General features: G+C 39.0%; 1 protein-coding gene across 5 annotated transcripts in view; it reads left to right on the forward strand.

The window, feature by feature from the left end:
- The window catches only part of PLXNB2 (plexin B2), a 248,393-nt gene that overhangs the window by 178,834 nt on the left and 48,637 nt on the right, over nucleotides 1–20,922 (forward strand). For all 5 annotated transcript variants that reach the window (XM_057378720.1, XM_057378730.1, XM_057378741.1 and 2 more), the window contains 9 exons: nucleotides 555–681; nucleotides 2,156–2,306; nucleotides 4,789–4,903; nucleotides 5,572–5,674; nucleotides 6,139–6,240; nucleotides 11,666–11,758; nucleotides 12,963–13,044; nucleotides 17,729–17,901; nucleotides 19,325–19,473. In XM_057378720.1, the coding sequence (XP_057234703.1) occupies nucleotides 555–681; nucleotides 2,156–2,306; nucleotides 4,789–4,903; nucleotides 5,572–5,674; nucleotides 6,139–6,240; nucleotides 11,666–11,758; nucleotides 12,963–13,044; nucleotides 17,729–17,901; nucleotides 19,325–19,473 (1,095 nt within the window). The remainder of the gene's footprint in view (nucleotides 1–554; nucleotides 682–2,155; nucleotides 2,307–4,788; nucleotides 4,904–5,571; nucleotides 5,675–6,138; nucleotides 6,241–11,665; nucleotides 11,759–12,962; nucleotides 13,045–17,728; nucleotides 17,902–19,324; nucleotides 19,474–20,922) is intronic.

Here is a 20,922-nt window from a genome sequence, read left to right on the forward strand (position 1 = left end):
AAACAGCAGCAGGAGTTCATGGAAGCCTTCMCTAGCAAAGTAACATTTCTAGTGCTAGGTTTTCACAGAAATTCTCCACAAGCTTGCATGCCTCTAGCAATACTCTGTTGCATTTTGCTCTCCTGAGTGTTTTGTCTTATCAGTGACAGCACAGGGGTGTCTGACATTTGACTTGCAGAAAAAAAAACCAGTCTGTGCCCACTCATTCAGCATGTTGTTACATATTGCAGCGAAGATTATCAGCTTTCAGATGGCTCCATTGCCCAATGGTTCCTGTGCTATCACTGCCTCTGTATGGATTTGGGTTRTCTAATTCAAGGTGCTGTCCAAAATAGTCATAGGCACTTGCTTTTGACATGTCAAATCATCAATAGTAATTACACCATCTGCCCTGTTAAAAATTCTCTAATAGTAAACCCACTGGTCAATGTTAAAGAAAATTTATAATGATCTTGTKTTGTAATTTCAATCTCTAATCATCAAAATGTTGTGTAGTTCAGAGAAAGCCAAGTCCAGCTATAATATTGCTTTGGGGTTTGCTCCTTTCTTTTCAGGTGCACCAAGAAGGCAGACTGTGGAACAGCTGATAAGGAGAACCACTGGCTGTGGAGTCCGAGTGGCACATGTGTGACTGTCATTAGTGCAGAGCCTCTGAATATGAGTCGCAGAGCTCCTGCTAAGGTAAAAYAGGAAAATGTTTTCCTTAAATATTCTTAAAGTGCACTGATGTGACTACCAGAAAGATGTATATCTGCATTTCTTTATGCACAGTAAAGAGTAGGAATAAGAGAGCGTTTTGGTATCTCAGTCTCTGTCAATTCTCACAGTGCTCTTTTTTTCCCTGCTATTCTTGCAGGTTGCAGTTCACATTTTTTACTTCTTTAGTGATTTACTTTAGTGTAAATCAGTGACACACTAGTATGGATTATAAGGCACTTACACTTTTCTGAATATTAGGGAAGTGTTGCACAGTGTTGTATAATCCATAAAAAGTAATTAATAGGGGAGATTTCATCCTGCCCTTTCAGCTTACTTGAGCATAAACTGAAGTAGTGAAGCCATAAGCTGTTGCTTTAGAATGAGCAGTGGATTTGCCCACACAGTGAAGTCTGTCTGGGAACACGGAGAAAGTAAATTCAGCATGCTAAATGACTCTGTGGCATCAAAACTGAGCTTCTGGAGTGTGACCAGGGTGTCATAGCTTGCTCAAATTCCAAATGGAGCATGCCGGTGCAGACTGAGTGCTTCCCAGGGGTGTTCACCAAGTAAAATCAGTAAAATGGCCTTTCAGTCCTCTTAATCAAAAATAAAAAAAACAAAAAACTTTCATTCAAGTCTCTTTAATTCCATTTCTAAATTATATAAACAGTATTGTGTTAAGGCCATTACTATGTTGACTAAAAATATTAGAAGAGTGTAAATGGTTTCAGTGAGAAAGGTATGTTTGTCTTTTCTACCGGCAATACAAAATGGAAGAAGTTGAACTGTGTCATTAACACACTTGAAACATTAAGTCAAGGACAGCATCCCAAATTTAATTTCAATTGTTTTCTCTTTCCTTGTTAAGTTTTCCCATCTTATTTTGCTTTTAGTTTCTCAAGTGCTTTCTTTCCCTTAGGATGTTAAGATCTCACCACCACTGAGAAATCCYTTTTCAGTATTGGATTTTTTTCATTTACATGGAGTCTCGAGGAAGCCACTTCTCTGTTCATCCCTTTCAAACTTCAGCATTTCCAGCCTATCCAGCTCTGTTTTCATTATTCACTAATAACACTTGCTGCTGATGTCATATTAATTTATTCTGTCAGGGTTGAAGTGTTAACCACTCTATTTGTTGCCAAACTGGATGCTGAGGACAAGAATAATATCATTTGGGTGTGTCTGTACAGGCAATTTTGTTCTGATCTAGTGATTTGCCAGGACAAGAGATTTTTGTGTCAGTCTAATTCTACAAAAACCCAGCCTGGAAAAGTTGGTAAAGGTGTATGAAGAAAAAATTATCATATGGGAAGAAATTAAAATTGAAAAGGAGAGCCATGTTCTGTGATGCTAGCTAAAATGTTGCCTTTGAAATTTAAATTCTCTGATTATAAGTCTTACTGGGTCTTGGTTCATTTCTTCCAAATATTTGACCCTTTTAAAACTTTGTTTCCAGGTGGAACTGACTTTAAGTCCACTGCCAGCTTTGACTGAGAGTGACAAGGTTTGTTGTACATTTGGTGAAACAGTGCATTCTGCTGAGCTGAAGGAAGGGGTTATTATCTGTGATCCACCTGATATAATTCCTCCAACACCAAAACACCAAGGTAAAGAAGTRTTGCTACCCTATATGGGTAATAAGAGAAAAGAACATAGACTGCTATTTCTAATGTGATGCTCTTAAATGAGGTGCATACAAGGTGAGGTTTTTTTCCTCTTCCTGTCCCTTTCCCCAGATAATCTGCTGCTGAACTGTCAGTTTGCTCAAACTTTCTCTGTTSATGTATTTACAAGCTGTAGCATTCTTAGCATGCCAGGAACCTGAAACAGTAGCTTGGTAGGGACATGGACAGGGAGCCAGAGCAGTGCTGTTCTGTGTCCCAAAACAAACAAAACCCAGTTACTGTAATCTGAGCCTAAGCACTCTGACTTGTGGGGACAGAAGAGATGCATACGTGCTTCAGCTGTGAAGGACTTCATGACTCATGTCTTCATTTTGCCCTAGTCAACAGTACTTCAGTGGCTTTTTTTTCTGGTTCATGTCACAAGGCCATCCTTCCTTCTGCCTCTTCTTCTGTTTGTCCTCCAACTTCTGCAGCAGTAAGCTCGGTGGAAAAATACTTGATCATATAATTAAAGTCTGCATCATTGTTCTAAACCAATGGTTATAGGCCTAAGTTYTGTTGCCAGCCATAATTCTGTGCAATTTCCTAGGTAGTGCTTGTTCATGCTTCAATTSTACATCTTGATGCATAAACACATGGAATGAAATTCACTACACAACACTGTTTATTATGTATCAAGGTTAAAAATCTGAAAAGAAATATCAAGCAAAAAACAGGTGCTCCTACAGCCTGTAGACATACCCCCGAGGATAAGTCTTTTATATGTATTATGAACTGTCAGAATGGTACATGGAAGGACTTGTTAAGATAAGTTTCAATTCTCTTAAGCCTGAAACAGGTAAAAATCTAGGTTTAGTTACAGGGAGAGTAATTATGTTAAAATCTCATTCTTGAGCTAGCTGTCATGGTATCAGATTCTGCTGAGTGTTAAAGAAGTACTCCGTTATTTAGGGCCAGTTTACATTCCCTAAATATTATTTAAAACAGGACATAAAGCAATAGGATCAATAAACATGATGTCTTGATGCTGTCCAGTATTAAATGTAAGATTAGAAGTCAGAGAAGCATTAGAGTAAGCAAGTCACGCMGAAATAATATTACTCTCTGAGTTGGTTACACATCTGAAGGAATATTCAAAAGGGTCAGCAGACACCAGCAGATACCAGCAGAAGGCAGGCATCCACAAATAAAGAGTCACAAAATTTTTAAGGTTGGAAGGGACCTGTGGATCTCACCTAGTCTAGCCCCCCTGCTAAAGCAGGTTCAACTAGAGCAGGTTGCACAGGATCACATCCAGGTGGGTTTTGAATATCTTCAGAGAAGGAGACTTCACAGCCTCTCTGGGCAGCCTGTTCCAGTGCTCTGTCACCCTCAAAGTAAAGATTTGTCTTCCTATTCAGATGGCCTTTCCTGKGTCTCAGTTTGTTGTCATTGCTCCTTGTTCTGTCTGAACAGTCTGGCCCCATCATTTGGACATCTGCCGTTAATGTATTTGTGTGCATGGTATTTCRTATGTTCCTGGCAGCATGTGACAAAAAGTCCTGAGCCATCCAGTTACTGTTAAGAAGCCCTATTGATGKTGGAAAAGTCTGGGTTACTTTGATTGTGGTTGATTCCAAAAAAAAACATTTCTAGGAAGGATGCTTTTCTCAGTCCTGTTGTTAGGAAATCCCCATCATTCCTATGAGTCTGAAATGTGCAAGGGGACSCAGTGCAAGCAGAGGTAACCTCCAGCCAAGCAGCTGATGGTTCTTCCAAGAACCTGTTCAAGGAAAGCAGAGTTTGACATTGCTCAATAGCTTGTGAAATAGCTCGTCATAAGGGCTTAATGATTTCTGCAAAAGGTATTTCAAACAGTTTCACTCTTTGGTAATAATGCAGAAGAGAAGTACATTTGTGGACAAATCATGTACAGCAAACTGAAGTTCACGAGTGTCTGTGGTAAGTGTGGCAGGCACTCTTAGGTATTAACCACAAAGATCACTTGCTTGAATTCACCTGACAACAGTTTTAATTCACAAATGAAAGAAGTAATTTTACATGCAGACATATTCATATTCAAGAAAATGTTTTATTTAAAATGCGTGTTCTTGTGCCAGTTTTCATCTGTGTTCAATTATGTCCTTACTCAGTTTTTCTTGTTCTTCTAGACTCTTTAAAATTCTAGCATGATGATAGCACTGCTGAAAAACACTTCCATAAAAGACRGCTATTCTTTAATTTGCTTCTTCTCTTTTTTCTATCTCTTCTCTTCTTCTGAGAACCGTGTTATGTAAAATTTTGTAAAGCTTAAAAAGACAAAACAGAACTTAAAGACTTAAAGTCACCAGATCCAGAGTGTCARCAGTATAGTTAAATATTTGCTTATGTCCTGTAAAATAATAAAATTGTTATCATTGTATCATTCAGCGAAAGAGCTGAAGAATTCAACAACCACTTGGATATTTTTTTTCTTTTGTGATAGATCATGTTTCAGTTCCACTTCAGTTAACCTTTGAAAAGAACAAGATTTTTTTTGCATCACATACTTACCCTTTTTATGACTGTGAAGAAGCAATGAATCTTATTGAAAATCAGCCGTAAGTATTTCAGCTTCTTAAGTGTTTAGATCCTGTATCTTGGTGTGATAGGTAACTGGCACCTGAGTTACTCAATCATTTTATAATTAAGCCTTTGGCACTCTCGAAATTTGCCAGTGTCCAAACCCTTTTTCTTGCTTTTTAATTGAGTTTAAAAATGGTTGAAGGGCACCTGGTGAGCCAGCAACATAAAGCAGGGCATAGAGATATTCATGGCACATATAATTAAGGCCAGTTCATCATGTTGGCATTTCTGTAGCTGCTAATGTGTCTGCAGGTGAGGAACATGGACAGCTGTGTGCCTGCTAGTTCCCTGTAATGATAGTTTGGTGCTTTGGGTTGCAGTGCATTCAAACAGGGCAGGTGCAGCCCATCCAAACCTTTCGTTCATCCTCATGTATGAAGCTTGAACAAAATAATTTCCGGTTCTCTCAGGCTTGCTCTCAAAGTTTGTGTAAATGCTATGGTTTTCTAATCCTTGCTCAAATATTTAACTAAGGGATAAAATAGCTTTTTGGGATTCTTATGAAGTTTTCAGCTTAATATCCTAAGGACACTATAACAGACTGATCTACCCTCCATGAATAAATAAGGAATTGCATTTACTTTTCTTGTTAGTGGGGGSAAAAGCCTGACAATGTGTCATGACTACTGTGTTATATTTGTAGATGCTATTCCTGTGCAAGCAATAAATGGAATTGCCAGTGGGACTGGAAGAGACATATCTGTGAAGAGTCCTCTTTAGCACCGGATGTGATTAAACAAAATATGGTAATGTTTAAAAATAAGTTTATTAGGGTTTTTATTAGAACACTTCAATATTTTGTTTGCTATATCTCTCATACCAGTTGGCATTTGAAAATGATTCTAAAGTTAACTCCAGAAGTGTAAGGTGCTTTTTTTTTAGTGACAGTGTGGGGGTGGGAATTTAAGGGTGTGATTTAGGAGGGGCAGTGAGACTGAATAACTCCTGAAAGGATATTTCTGTTCCTTTTACTATTTTGCTTCAATGGGAGGAATGAGATTTCAAGGCAGGGAGAGATAATCACCCACAGCTTTGACATACRCTGCAGTCATTTTTAGCATGTCTAATTTGAAAGGGTGTAATCAAATCTGTCATTGTATTTTAAGCATGAAGTTCTTCAGAACAATCATTCTATTGTCCAAAGGCCATTGGAGCTTGTTGTGATAAGACTTCTTATTTGTAATAACATATAAAATGTTTCTCTCCCCAGGARGAAGACTGCCCACAGTTTCTAGACCCTGACCCTCCAATAATACCTATGGAGTACAAAACAACCGTGTATTTTGAGGGAAAACATCTGGATTATTATTGGGTAAGCAGATTAATTCAAAGCTAGCTGTCATTTGAATGCTTCTTAAACTGCATCCACACCCCTAAACTAAAGCATACGTTCATGTGTSTTGGAGATCCTGCTTGTAATTTAAAGAAAGAAAAGAGCTAAACATTCAAGTTTGATATAATACTGTTACTGTGGTAGCGTCATCAGCACGGGAGGCTCAGAGCTGGAGAAAATAACTACTAAAATGAAGGGGATATTTTAAAGGATGTAAGTTGGACCTACTAAAGCATTGGACTATTAWTTTTTTATCTAATGAAATGAGAGGAAATGTAGGAATTGTGTATGTTTCATTTTTTTTCTAATTAAGTACTTGGTGGGTTTTGTTGCTGTTGTTCTAGAATGACATCACTCAGTGCTTAATTGAGTTTTCACCTTTCAAACACAAGAATGTACTCAGACATTAAATGTTTCTTAGTTTGGATAAAATAATCTTTTGCTTTTGTGTGTGTGTGTGCCCATCAAACCAGAAGATCAGGTATTTTCTCAACCATATCAAAGACTTCCCTTTCTTAGTGCTTGCTTACAAAAAATAAATTGCAAAGCTTCTGAGAAGTCAGATAGACCCCAGGGTTTTAATTACTTTATAGCCTAGACAAAGCATAAAATGTTATTGTTAGTTGGATAAAAATGAAGCTTAAAAACCATTTTTAGGTGATAGCTCAAGTATTGTTATGAGTTTCTATTCTATATTTCTATGTTGTCCTTGTGTAAATGTGAATTGAAGATAAATGCACTGGGGAGTGCATTGATTTCTTTAACTGGCCATCTATCAAGGGAAAGAAGGTTTTTGTTTTTTGAGAGATTTTTTTCSTTTTTCAAATTGAAGCACTGTATAGCTTCTAAATTCCTTCTATCACCTCTGCTATTCCTGCCAWGGGATGGAAAAGGGTCAACAGGCCTGAAGAGCAGCAATGTAAGAAGGATATTCAGAGAAGTGAAAAAACAGCCCTTAAGCACTATAATCATCTGAAAGCCATGCTGTGTGTCACTACTGTAGACAYATATGAAAACTGTGCTATACAAACAGTTTGTTCAAAAATTGGCATTTTTGTTTGAAGATCATAAAACACATGCAGATAATGAAATGCAAATTTGGCAAATTCGGTCTGTTCTTCAAGATGCCAGAAGTGGTYTCTGGTAGGATGTCTGGCTGTGCACAGAGTACACTGCACCTCTCCTAAACCCACAGCTCTCTTTGCTAAAAATTGGAAAGTATTTCAGAGATTATGCTTGTATTTCTTTTGTTTAACATCGTGAAGAGCTGCTTTTCTGCCCAAGAGGAAAATAGTTTCCTGCTACCTTGGTATAATTGGAAGAGCCCATTCTCTCTCTGGAACAAATTCAGGGCAGATGCATAATCTAGATGTGCTGAATTTGACTTCTAGCAGAGCCTTGTCCTCTAAGGAAAAACAGCAGCAGGAATGCAAAAACTGCTTCATTTAGAATATCATTCTATGAATAAGCATTTTAATCTTTCTGAACCACTAGTAACAAAAAGAGAATGGAAAAAGGTTGCTTCTTTTTTTTTAATTCTGTGAGATATCAATTGCATTTAACAAACACAGAGACTCRTCCTGTAGATTCAATTTTTTGTCTTGGGTAGCAGTGTTTAACAATTTGCCTACAGAATGTATTTATTTAACTTGGAACTGGTAAGACTTACAAGGAGTTCAAGTCTCTGTAAGAAGTCAGAGCAATGAGTGTCAAATTATGAGTGTCAGAGTAATTTTTCTTGGGTGAGAGCCATGTGAAAATGTCATCTCTGTCATGGGATCAGCTCCATGTATCCTGGTGCAGAGGTGCATTTTTAAGTCAAAACAAAAGTGCCTTCAGTGACAGGACTTGAATAGATACATACRGTTACTACAGCTGTATACACAGACCTCTAATATTTGTGATTAACAGACAAATAAGGCATGAAATAGTTGTAATCATTCAGGCACTTATGCCTGTGGGATTGTGCTATCAGAAGCAGTAACTTTGATGACTGAAAGAGTTCATTTRAATAAGGGCATAACTTACACTCAGCCTTTGGTAAACATCTTATGGAAAACAGGGTGGCTCAGGAGAAGCAATGGATGGATATYTTGTAGGGGTTGGCCCACAGCCCAAATGCAAAATACCATTTGGCTTCTCATGTGGAACAATTTTGCCACAAGATATGCTGGGCATTACAGCGTCTTTGAAGCTGGCAGTCAGCTATGAGCACATTTAATGTCTTTATTGATTAGAACATTGGTGCATCCATTTTCCCTCTGTTTTCCTTGACTAAATTCTTGCTTTAAAACATGCAAACATATTAATGTTGTATTGTCCCTTTGAACTACAGTTTCTATTATCTTGCTTTAATCTGTGCTTTCCTTAAAGGGCAATGCACACCCATCCTTGCCATGGGTGATTAAGTGCACTATCCAACATCGTGGCTGTAAGCATCTTCATTTCTAGGTGGAGATGACCAGTGAAGGGCTTACTTACTGAGTAGGAGAGGTAAATGGCTTYAAAAAAACTGTGATTGCAGAACTATATTCAGAACTATTTCTATTCTGGAGGTAYAGAAACTGCTATGGTGGAAGTATAAGATCACTGACACATTTTGTGTGTGCCTCTTAACTTGTAAATGCTTAAGTACAATGATCAAGTCTCCTGATGATAGCTTCTGCAGGAGGGAAATAAACTAAAAGTAGAGAAGCTGTTGACTATTTTTCTGCCCCTCCTTCCTCTGAAAGAATTTTAGCAGGAAGGAGRGATAAATCCAAGCTGTTGTCATTCTTCTGGGAATAGCCCCATCCAGGACAGGCAGAGGGAGGGAAGCTAGTACTGATCAGTCATATTGCATGCAATTTCTGAGAGGAATTCTCCAGCTGAGTCCTTGAAAGATTGGCACAGTAGGAGAGACAGATGTACCAGCATCAGGATAACCTTATTAGCCCGCCAAAGATTTTCGTTAAAAGTAATTTCCCATTTGGATTTGTCTTTGTCGTGTGTGTCTGATGTGTAACCTGATGCCTGGTGTTTGCTACACATCTCTTGCACCAGAACTACTGACTGTGAGCTCTGTGGCCTTCTACTCAAGAGGCTGATACAGCAGCTCCTGATTTCAATGCACTCCAGGTATCAGCTGCCACACATACGAAAGTTCCCCTCCTCTCTCAGAGCCTGCTGTTAAGCATGTGGGAAAGCCTTACACAGCAGCAGCAGAATTCTGAAAAATAAATGTTTAAAATATGTGGGGCAGGGAAAATGAGGCATCATTTCTGTTAAAAAATTATTTGTAAGGAGATGCTTTAAAGCTTGGACTATATATTTGTTTTCTGTAAGGCAGAATGGGCTGTAAAAGTTTCAGGCAAGGCTTTTCAGAGGTCAGTCAATAGCTTATTTTCTATAGGTGGCTTCCTAGAAGAAAGAAGTAAAAGGTTTTCTTCCTTCTATAAAATAATTACTCAGAGACTCAGGTCAGGGCCTTTATCTGGATAAAACATGTTGTTCTTCTCAGTCCCAAACCTTGGTGGGCTCATCCACTGCCCARCTTGTCACAGTGAAGGTACAATAGAAAAGCTTTCCACTGCACTGATTACATAAATGTAGTGACCCATGAGTTACCTGTGATTCCAGTACTGACCAAGTAGCTACAAGTAAAAAGGATAAGATGCTCAYACACAAGACTTAGATGATAGCAGGAGACATTGTACTTAGCCTTCGGAGCAGAAAGGAGGAACTGAGAAACCATTCTTTTTTTTTGTCATGTGCTCCAAGACTCAGATGGGTCTGGTCAAAACCAGGGACTAGTTCTTTACATCCACAGTGAAGTTCTCATGAAGTCCAGCAAGGCCACTGACAAGGTGCTGCACCTGGGTCAGGGTAATCCCCAATATCAATCCAGACTGGGGCTTGAATGGATTGAGAGTAGCYCTGTGGAGAAAATGAAACATTAGATGTGAGCTGGYARTGTGCACTTGCAGCCTGAAAAACCAGTGGTGTCCTGGGCTACATCAGAAGAAGTGTGGCCAGCAGGTTGAGGGAGGTGATTTATCTTCCTCCAGTCCACTCTCCTGAAGCCTCAGCTGGAGTAATGCACCAGTTCTGGAGTTCCCAGTACAAGAAAGATGTGGACCTGTTGGAATGGGTCCAGAGAAGAGACATGGAAACTATCAGGGTGAGGGTGAGAGCTGGAGCACCCCTCTTATGAGGAAATRCTGACAGAGTTGAGGTGGTTCAGCCTGGAGAAGGCTCCTGAGAGACATTTTTGTGGCCTTTCAGTATGTAAAGGGGGCTTATAAGAAAGATGGAGCGAGACATTTTACCAGGGCCTATAGGGTCAGAAAAAGGGGCAACATTTTTTAAACTGAAAGAGGATAGATTTAGATAGATAAGGAGGAAATMTTTGACAATGAGGATGATTAGAGACTGGAACAGGTTGCTCAAGAAACTTGTGCGTACCCCATCCCTAGAAGTGTTCAAGGCCAGGTTAAACAGCCTGGTCTAGGGAAAGATGTCCCTGCCTGTCTCTGTCAGGGTGTTGGACTAGGTGATCTTTGAAGGTCCCTTCCAACCCAACSCATTTTGTGATCCTGTAAAGSTGAGGTTGTCTTGACCCYCAGTGAGTYCTTCTTTAYCACCATTACTGTCTGAAAATACCSTTGCTACTCACTTCTTTCTAACATTCTTCTGGCAAAGCTGGTTGAATATCTGTCCTATGGGCAGGAGAATGACCCAGAACAGAAACAATACCATGAGGTGAGGTTTTTAGCCAGCTAAATTCTTCAACTGAATCACAGAACAGCCAAGCTGAGAGTTTTGTCAGGGCAGTGAAAGCCARTAAAGGCCTTAAAGATAGGAATTARTAGATTTAGGATCTAGGGAGAAGAGAGGGGAAGAAGATGTCTAGGAGGTAGGAATACCCTTACATTAGTGCAGTTATCGATGACTGTCCTATGAAAATACAGCTGGATCATGGTAAGGCAGGAGAAAGGCAGCAAGAGCCCAGAGATGTTCATTCCAATTTCCTGTGCAGCCCTTGCATTGTTGCTCTGCCCAGGATCCCTGAAGAGAAAACCTTAAAGGGCAGAACTCATCCAACTCTGTTAATAACACATCTGATGTGTGAAGCCATCCAGCATTCACTTCTCTTAGCTTTTTCTCATTGCTCCCTAAAACAAAGTGCTAAGTATGATCTTGCTTTCCTTGAATTCTTGGTGTGCCTACCGTGCATGAATGCTGGAGGAGTGCRGCAAAGTCACAGATTGCTCTGGTTCAGCATTTCAGCATGGCTTTAGATGATGACTGTAACTGGTTAGCCTTCTGCACTTGGATTGAATTACTTCCAGAATATCGCCTGGTGATATTTTGCTATGCTTGGTGATGCTATARAAATTCTAAACTGAAATTTTTTCATCCTTAGGGTAAAAGATTCATGGTTGGAAACAGCCAATTTGAATTCGAAGCCTCTGTTGATGAGTCAGATGAAGGGAAATTTTCATTCSTGAGTAAAGAGGTAAATGTGAAAATATGATTAACCTATTAAATATGCTCAGTTCTTCTTGTAAACTGTTGCAGTAGCCACATGTGTCTAGAATTACACAGGTAATATGTGTTTCCCTCAAAAAAGAAAAGCACTTCTGATGGAGATTCTCCTTTGGGAGTAGTCGTCAAAGGCAGCAATTTTGGCTCAGAGCTCTTGAAGTCTCCCCTCAAAGCCCTCAATCTTTCTCCTTGGTTTCTGTATCCATGTAACCCATGGAATTATTGAMCTGTTTCTGGAGGAATTCAAGACCATTACTGTTTTATTCCTCACTTTTTATGCAATCTAGTGAAATCATTGCAGATAAAATACAAGAATTTCTGTGCTCTCMCTCTCCACATTCAAATTCATTATCTTTCCTGTTTTGCAACTGTAAAAATGGGAATGGTAAGAATGGTAATATGTTGTTGCTTGGCTACCTAGTAGTTATGCTTCTTTCAYTCTGGCTTGTTTTACTGAGAAAGAAAATAATATTTAAAAAATAGTCTATTTTCTAAGCTCAAAGTTTGACTCACAAATGTTGTGCTGACTTTAAACTTAATGTCTTACAAGATCACTAACAGCAGTTTTGAGAATTAATGAGCATTTATGCATCATCTGTGCCTAGCACAAAGCATTTGCTTTATAAAGCCTCTGTATTTTTATTTGCTCTTCTTGTTTCCCAACAATCRTCATTGCTGCTGCCTTTCAGCATGAGCAGAAGCTCATGTCTTGGAGCATGTGAACCTTGTGATTTGGCTGTAAAATGAGGGGGTTGCACTGCAAAAGATGCAAGAGATTTCCCCTCCATGCGGTGCGAGTCTGCTGTGCCCACGGAAGCAATGGGGCCAGATGGTGTGGGAAGGGAGAACTCAGCAGGGTCAGCAGCTATACTTGCTGCCTCTGAACAGTACTTTTGCTGCTTTGATACTTACAACCAAATGTAAATTAAATTAATGAAAAGAGAGAATTCAGATACTGCTGTCCCTTGGTACTTGAAAATTCTGATTGTGAAGGATTAGGTTCATTAAAACATTTTTCTATAAATGTATTTGGCCAAGATGAAAAAAAAAGGCCATAAGGCTTGGGAGAGTTTTTAAAACCTTCACAGGTCTGATTACTGAGAATCATAGAAAATGCATKAAATTAGCCTTGCCAAATGAAGGTATAAATATCTCTATTATGTCATCTTTTCCAGTTCTCCTATAGTGCAAATGAGACCCTACAACTTAACTTATACATAAAAACAGATAAGGTCAAGATTGACAGCAAACTGATGGGTAAGTATGAAATATGGGAATGAAGGGAGATTAATTACAGTAAGAAAAAATAAATTTCTTCATAATTTGGGCTGCAAAGATGATCAGAAGGCTGATCTCTTATGAGGAACGGCWGAGAAATTTGGGGTTGTTCAGCTTGAAGAAGAGAAGGTTCCATGGAGACCTTATTGCAGTCTTTCAGTACTTACAGGTTGCTTACAAAATGGACGGGAACAAACATTTTGCAGGGATTGTTGCTATAGGACAAGGGATATTGATTTTGCACTGAAAGAGCATAGATTTAGTCTAGATATAGGGAAGAAGTTTTTTACAATGAGGTTGATGAAACACCAGCACAGGTTGCTGTGCTGATTTCAGCTGGGGTAGAGTTAATTTTCTTCATAGTGGCTAGTACAGGGTTTTGGAGACCAGAGGGCTGGCAGATACCCCATGCCTGGAAACACTGAGGTTCAGGCTGGATGGCCTCTGTGTCGAGTCATAGAATCACAGAATATCCTGAGTTGTAAAGGAACCCAAAGATCAAGTCCAACTCATAGCTGTACACAGGAAAATGTCAAAAATCACTTGATCTAGTTGCAGATGTCCCTGCTCATTGCAGAGATTTGGACAAGATGACCTTTAAAGGTCTCTTCCAACCCAAACTATTCTGACTCTATGATTCTGTGATTTTAAAGATTGTTTTTACTCTGCAGGTCAATCCTAATAGCAAAGTTCCACGGTTCAAACTTAACTAAGTATTTTGATGATTTTTTTTTTTTTCAATGATAGTCCTTTCCTCAATGAACTTTCCTGGTCAAACAGCAGAAAGAGGATCCTTTTCACCACTACTCATATGGACTTCACCTGAAATCTCAAATTTTAGCTGTGTCTCAGTTCAGACAGGTTCTGCAGTCTCTATGTCTGTTGGCAATCAGCAATACACAGAAACATTCAGTTTGTTTTCAGCTCATTATTGTATTCATTTATTTCTATTAAAAATAAGTTAAAAATTATAGCACAAAGACTTGATCTCTGTTAAAAATCTCTTTATGAATATAAACTTCATTTCTTTCAACATAAAACAATGCAGCAATTATGTCTGTATGTCTGTAAGTAACCTCGAGCTGAGGTAAGGAAGCTCCTTGAAAATCAATGGAGCAGTATCTAGGAGCTGAGACCTACCCTGCACTTTGGGCTGACATTTAAGGCAGAATATTGCAAAAACCATGAGGCAACCCTCTTGTTATTTGCATGAGGAGTCAGCATCAGGAAAATACTAGTGCCCCAAGTAATTTCCTCTGCAGATTCAATCTGCAGACCCTATTTTTCCAACTGTACAGTATTAAAATTTATTCCCTTTCATACTGGCAGCATGAACTATGTTATTAGAAGATTTTCCTTATGGCTCTGTGTGCAGTGTTAAAAGACTTAAAAGAGTACCTGGCATGAATGTTACAGGGAGGTCATATTACTATCTCGCACTGTCTTAATTTCCATTCCAGAGGCTGTCCTGTTTAAGACTGCAAAATTTTGACCAAATATTCCCCAGTGTTTTTTTGCCAAGTGAGGGGAAAAAAAAAAAAAAAAAAAAAAAAAAGGTAGCTAAATTATTAAAGAACTGTTATCATTCAAATTGAAATACAGAACCCTTGCAAGAGGGGAATTGAAAAATTATCAACAAATGTCTCTTTTTAGTATAAAAGGGGTTTTTTAAAAATCCAAAATCTTTCTGACTGCCAGACTCCCTTACTATATAAAATCCAGAGCGTAATGTGTTTTTATGCATCTTGAAAAGAATTGGCTCTGGGTATATGGTTGCTGCTGAGAAGCACCTTTGAACCTGCCACTGAAAGAACCTTTTCTTTGTATAACACTTAGTGAATACTAAGTTATGATAGTGTTTTTACATCTCAAGCCATCAGGGGTTCTGAACAGTGTGAAATCCAATATATCCCTTTTATCCTTTGTCCCTTTTATCAATGATATCACAGCTGGCATCTCAAGGTGATGGATAAGAGGCTGAATCTAATGAGTGGCTTGCTGCTGGTACATATAATGAGCTGATCAGCGAAGAGGGGGAGTGGTTGGTGCTTTAAGGCTGTGGTTTTCTCCATTGCATTTATGCAACTGAGTGTGATGGACATGGGGACTTTGCCGTGCTGGCATTGTTTGCTGAGGGATGGAGTAAGAATCCCTGTCCATCCAATGAAGGATAATAAAGTAATTCAGTAAATACATTCCCATGCTGTACCTGGTGGCCATGTGATGGACTGGGTGGGAAATGCCAGGTTTAAGAAGCCAAGGGGAAGATTTGCTCAACAATATTTCCTGTTCAAGTGTCTGTGAAGTGGCAATCTTTCAGAGTGCTGGAATAAGAAAGCAATCTGGTTCCTACAGAAGCAATTCAGAGCAAGGAAATTTTCCTTGCCACTGTCCACAAAGCAAACAGCAGCACACCAGGGCTGTCAGTCTGGTGCTTTTCCCCAGCACAATATTTCCTCCAACATACAGAGTGGAYAGCTGACACAAAAACTGCAGGAAATATTGCTTGGTTTATAATTGTTACTCAATTGTGACTTCCATATTGATGTGCTCGGTTTATGAAGCAAATGATGCTGCTCCTGCTTTGTGCTTATCAGTTCCTTGGAAATTCAAGATAGAGATAGGGCATCCATTTGATTCATTCTCATTGATTCCTTGTTACAAAAGCCAGAGTCCCTCAGTTTTGCATGCACCTCTAATAATACTTCAGCTGATTTTGTGCTGGTAAAGGTCCTTGAAATCAAGTGGATATGATGTATAGAGGTAGGAAGGGTTAAAATCAGGTGTCATCATTGCATTAACTCTTCATTATAAGGGAAAGAGTAAAAGCTGGTTATTGTGTTAAAGACTGGCTGTGAAACTGAATGCTGAGGGTTTTAAACACACAGCATTTAGAGAAAAACTGTCTGGATAAGGTTACATGTTCTCCTGCACCTGGCAGAGACTAGCCAAGATTTGGGCATCTGCAATACTGCTCATGCCTAGCAGGGGAATGAGGCCACTGCTGAACAAAATAATGGAAAACTGGCATTCTCATTTTACTTTTTCATTTCAGTAGAAATCTGACATGGTCRTCTCTTGGAATTAGATTTTAAAAGCTGCTGCTGCTGTTATCTAGGAAGATACCAAGTGTATTGAAATGTTAGTGATTGGAGGGTGGTTTTGMCAGTGCTGCTCCTCTGAGAGTAAAAGCTTGTTTTAAACAGACCTTTCTAATGGCCTTTACCATATGCATCTCAAAGGGATTTATCCTTGACTGCATCTGTTTACTTTCATTTATTTCCTGCATCTTTAAATATGAACCTCATTTGAAAAAATCCAATGTCACTAAGGCTACTGTTTCTTGAGACATGTAAAAGGGAAGTGGAAAGGGAAGATGTTGAGTCTCTGTCTTGTATACCCCATTCCCATCTGTAAGCACATTTAATTCTTGAAAGAGCACAGGAGGAAACCTAAAAAGCTTTCTGCTGCTCTGGGAAGGTGATTTACAAGACTCAAAAAGTGCCAGAGTCTCAGTGGCAGAGGGTGAGATACTGTGTGGCCAGAAATACAGAGCAGCAAAGTGTAAAGAGAAGCAGGGAAAAAAGCAGGAGCAGAAAAGCAGGGAGCAAGAGGTTTTCCTCTTTAAAATAATCATCTCACCTGTCCAGTGAGGCACAGCATTCACATGCTGGGTAATCTCTGCAATTTGCACACTTTCCCTAGAGAAAYGTGTGGCATCTTTTCAGTCTGTTTTCTTCTGGGCTAATTCTCAAGTGCATCTCCATATGGTTCTCTGCAAGCTCAGGCTCTCCGTATGGTGTTGAGTCACTGAGCTCTGTCTCACAGCTTTGCATCTATTTGGGAAAATTAATTTTATTCAGTGGCTGTGCATCGTGCTAGGGATTGACRGGGGCCAAAACAAGTTTAGTGCCTGGAACGGTTGGTCTCTGCTTCATCAGTAGGAGAGGCGTGACTATCTTTGTGATTTCTTGGCTCAGAAAAGTTAGAACTAAACCCCACTACAGAAGGAATAAGGAGTACATCARGATGACAGTTCAAGACCAAAGCAAAAACAAAAGCAAGAAAATAGCGAAGGATGGAGAAATGCAGAAGTATTAATTTGAACAAAGGTTAACACTTTACTAAGTATTAACTTTCCATTTGGTTCAGGCATTGATGATGATTATGGAAAGTCCCAAATGTCCTGGAAACAGCCCCCAAAGGCAGCTCTCTTCCTTTAATTCTGCAGCTGGCAGAGGTCCCGTGCCAGCTGATGTCTGCCATACTGACACCCATGCAGAGTCTATATCTTCCATATCYGACTTGGGATGATCCAGGAGGACTTGATTTTTTTAATTAATCTTTGAACAGTTGTATRTGTTATTAAGGTTAGTCAAAGTAAAGACTTTATACTTGAATGTTTTGRCAATGCCTGAGTGACAAAAATGTATTTGGGTTTTACTTGGTARTGTTCATGCTTTGCACATGGCTGTCAGGTTTTTCCATAAAGGAAAAATACAATTTTCTCTCAGCATCATTCAGGAGTTAAGTACAGACTATACATATTACTCACGTGACTCCACTGAACTTTATAAACAGGGTCGGTTTTCCTCCCTAAAAGACACTGAATATCCTTAAATCAGAGAGAAATATCTAAGTGGGTTTGCCATTCATCTTTCAGTGACTCTGTACAACTGCTCCTATGGACGAAGTGACTGCAGCCTGTGCCTCGCTGCCAACCCTGAGTACAAATGTGTCTGGTGTGAAGAAGATGGCAAGCCCAGCAAGTGYGTTTATGAAAAACTCTGTCACGCTTCCCCCACAGACACGTGTCCTCCTCCAGAAATCACTCGTGTAAGATTTCTTTTTTTTCTCTCCCTATCAGTGTAATATTTTTCAGGAGAAAGCATCCAAGCAAGTTCATAATGAAAGGCAGGGTTTTTTTCTGAGGATGTTAAGTAAGCCTCTGAAATAGCTGAAAAGAAGTTATGTCAGTAGTGATGTGTGTGAGAGATTTGTAAAGACACAAAATAAGAGACTGAATGGAGTCTTTGAGCCTCCTTGTTTTTCAAGCCTTGTCCCCACTGTGTCAGAAGCCAGMCTAGCAGTGCATGATTAAAATGTGGCACTTGATTCTTGCATTCTTAGCAAGGATTCTTTTCTTTCCTGAAGTTCTTTCTACCTGAAATGAGTCTGTAAGAGAGATTTCATCCTGGATACTGTTCCTACATTACTGTAGATTAAATTCAAGATAGTAAAGTATATTAGGCTTTCAGAGCTTATGTTAGCTTTAGATGTGAACGTATTTGGAAGCATCTAGACAATCAGTTGAGTAATTTTTCAGCTAGTTTGTTTATGAGTTGAGTGCAAAAGGACAGCTAGTGGGTAGAAGCTTTAGGAAGTTGAACCAATTGGAAAATGGAGCAAGTGATGCTGGAGCTGGGCTGGGCAGTCAGCAGAGGCAGCCAYGTCTCTGTGCTCAGATTTGCTTAGACCTGAAAGACTGATCTAGATGGAGCAGACATTGAGGAGTAACTTCCCTCTTCTTGATGGCAAAATTGCAACCCTCCAAAGCTGAGGACCTGGAAAGGTCTTGCTGGAGGTGCTCCAAGCATTCTGTAGGAAAGCAGGTTAGCCTCCCAACAAATATTCTAGATTTTAGTGCCTGTTAGGGCCATATTTCAGTCTGAGGAGTCCACTGCAGCTGCMGGATCTTCTCTGTCCTCATTTTATTTGCAGATTACTCCATTAGCATCAGCCCATGTGCTGCAGCCCCTTACTGTGAGATGTTGTAAGGAAAATCAGGGGACTGGAGGAACTTTTGAAGACACCATGTGGGGCAGCACTGTGTGTTAGGAAGGTGCACTGCTTTGGTGTATACCTAAGGGGATAAAATCATGACAACAAAATGCTGGAAAAGTTCTGTGGAAGAATTGTGAGAAGACTGCAATCCATTTGCTTTTCAAAATCACAGTACTTTAGTGGAGGAAGCAAACTTAAAACAGAATAGACACGAAGCAAGAGTTTTGTACATAACAGTCTGCCACAGGAGACATGAAATCTGCAGCTGATGAATACTAGTTGTGAGTTAACAGATGATTAATTAACAGTAAAARGTTGCATAGCATGTTTTTGTGTATGTTCTACAAGAAACATCTGCATTTCAAATGTGGGTAAGTCAAAGTAGCTTTAAATAATATAGAAGACCATCATAGTAACTGCAGTATTTAACTTTGCTTTTTTTTCCCCCCCCCCTCTGTTCCTCATGTAAACACAGATTGAGCCAAAAACTGGACCACTAAGTGGTGGAATTCTTTTGACCATAATGGGATCTAATTTGGGAATAAAAGCAGAAGATGTAAAAAATATTATGGTGGCAGACAAGGAATGTCTTTTTAAAGAGGAGTTCTACTCTGTTTCCACAAGGTAATTGATGAATGTTTTCCATGGGATTTTAGAAGAAAAAAAAGGAACTTCTGTGCAGTTTCAAGAAAAGATGATATTGTGTCTGCAAACGGTTATCATCAGAAGAAAGAACTAGTGTGATAGTAACATAACATTTCAAAGTAACATGTTTGGTTCTTTATATAAAGCAACAAAATTACAATGGGGTACTATCATGCTGCTTCTGATAGAATTTTTTTCCTTGTTTGATTGAAAAGCTTTCATAAACCATTACTGCAGATATATCAATACTATTTCTTTTTAAATTGAAGACATTCGACATGTGCATCTAGTCATTAAAACTTTGCTAAAGCTGAACCATAAATCAAATCAACCACAAATCAAGCATACCAGATTTATGGGAAAGTAGGCAAAGCAAGAGAAGCTCAAATGATTTTAGTCCAACCACAGAGTTTCTTTCCTGGGGGCAGGGAGGGAGCCCAGAGTTTAGGTTTAGCTGTAGATGAGTGAGTTTCATCTCAAAGCCAACAAATCCATGGGTGTTGAATTGCCTAAGCAGGCAGGTAGATGTTTTGAGGAATACTTGTCACACTCTTAAGCAGTGCCAAAAATAAAAACAGAGTGCCTAAATTCTTCTAGGTAGGTATCTAGGTGTTTATTACAGATTATATCATCTAATTTCAGGAAGGAAATACTCTTGTAGCTGATGAAAAGCACAGTAGGAAGTTTCAGTAGTCATGTTAAGAATAATGACATATTTTAGGTAGAGTGATTTTTATTTCATTCACTTTTGAAAGCTGCATTTGAAATCTTGGCTTTCTTTCACTTCTTATAATTTAAAGTGTAACACAATAACTTTTTGCTATTCCTGTGGCATGTTTTGAAAGGGACTTTGAAGAAACCTAAGTGATTTTTTTTATCTTTTGAAAAATATTTGGCTTTAATCAATTTGTGGATCAGGCATTTAGAAGTTTCCCAGGCCTCTAGGACAGAAGAAGGTAAAGAATAGCTGTTTATTTTTTACTRTTTCCSAATTTTATTGCCATCACTCCTGCATTTACATCTATTTTCTATCTACAGAATTACAAACTTTTTTACAATCATCTTTTCCCATTCCCTATTTTCAGTGTTTGCAAAAGCTGCATTGGATTGCAACATAGCCTTACAAGAATTTCCCCATCCTCTTGGCTTCTTCTAAAGCTTTTTGATATTTTTAAATACATGGAAAGCAGCCAGAACTGAGATGACTGGTTCCTTGTATCATAGCAACATTACTGGTTTCCTAAGTTCTGACAGTGTAGTAATGGGTGAGAACAAATGCAACTTGCATCACATAATTTATCAACAAATTAGTGGGTTTTGAAGGATGTTCTCCACTAGGGAAGCCTTTAAAAAGAAGTTATCAAAATCTTCAAATAGATATCTATAATTTCCTGTCTTTGTCTTCATCCGTTCTTTTGTTTTATTATT

The sequence above is a fragment of the Malurus melanocephalus genome, unplaced genomic scaffold (genome assembly GCF_030028575.1).
Source record: "Malurus melanocephalus ecotype Western Australia unplaced genomic scaffold, MMel_1.1 scaffold_11, whole genome shotgun sequence".
Classification (NCBI taxonomy): Eukaryota; Metazoa; Chordata; class Aves; order Passeriformes; family Maluridae; genus Malurus; species Malurus melanocephalus.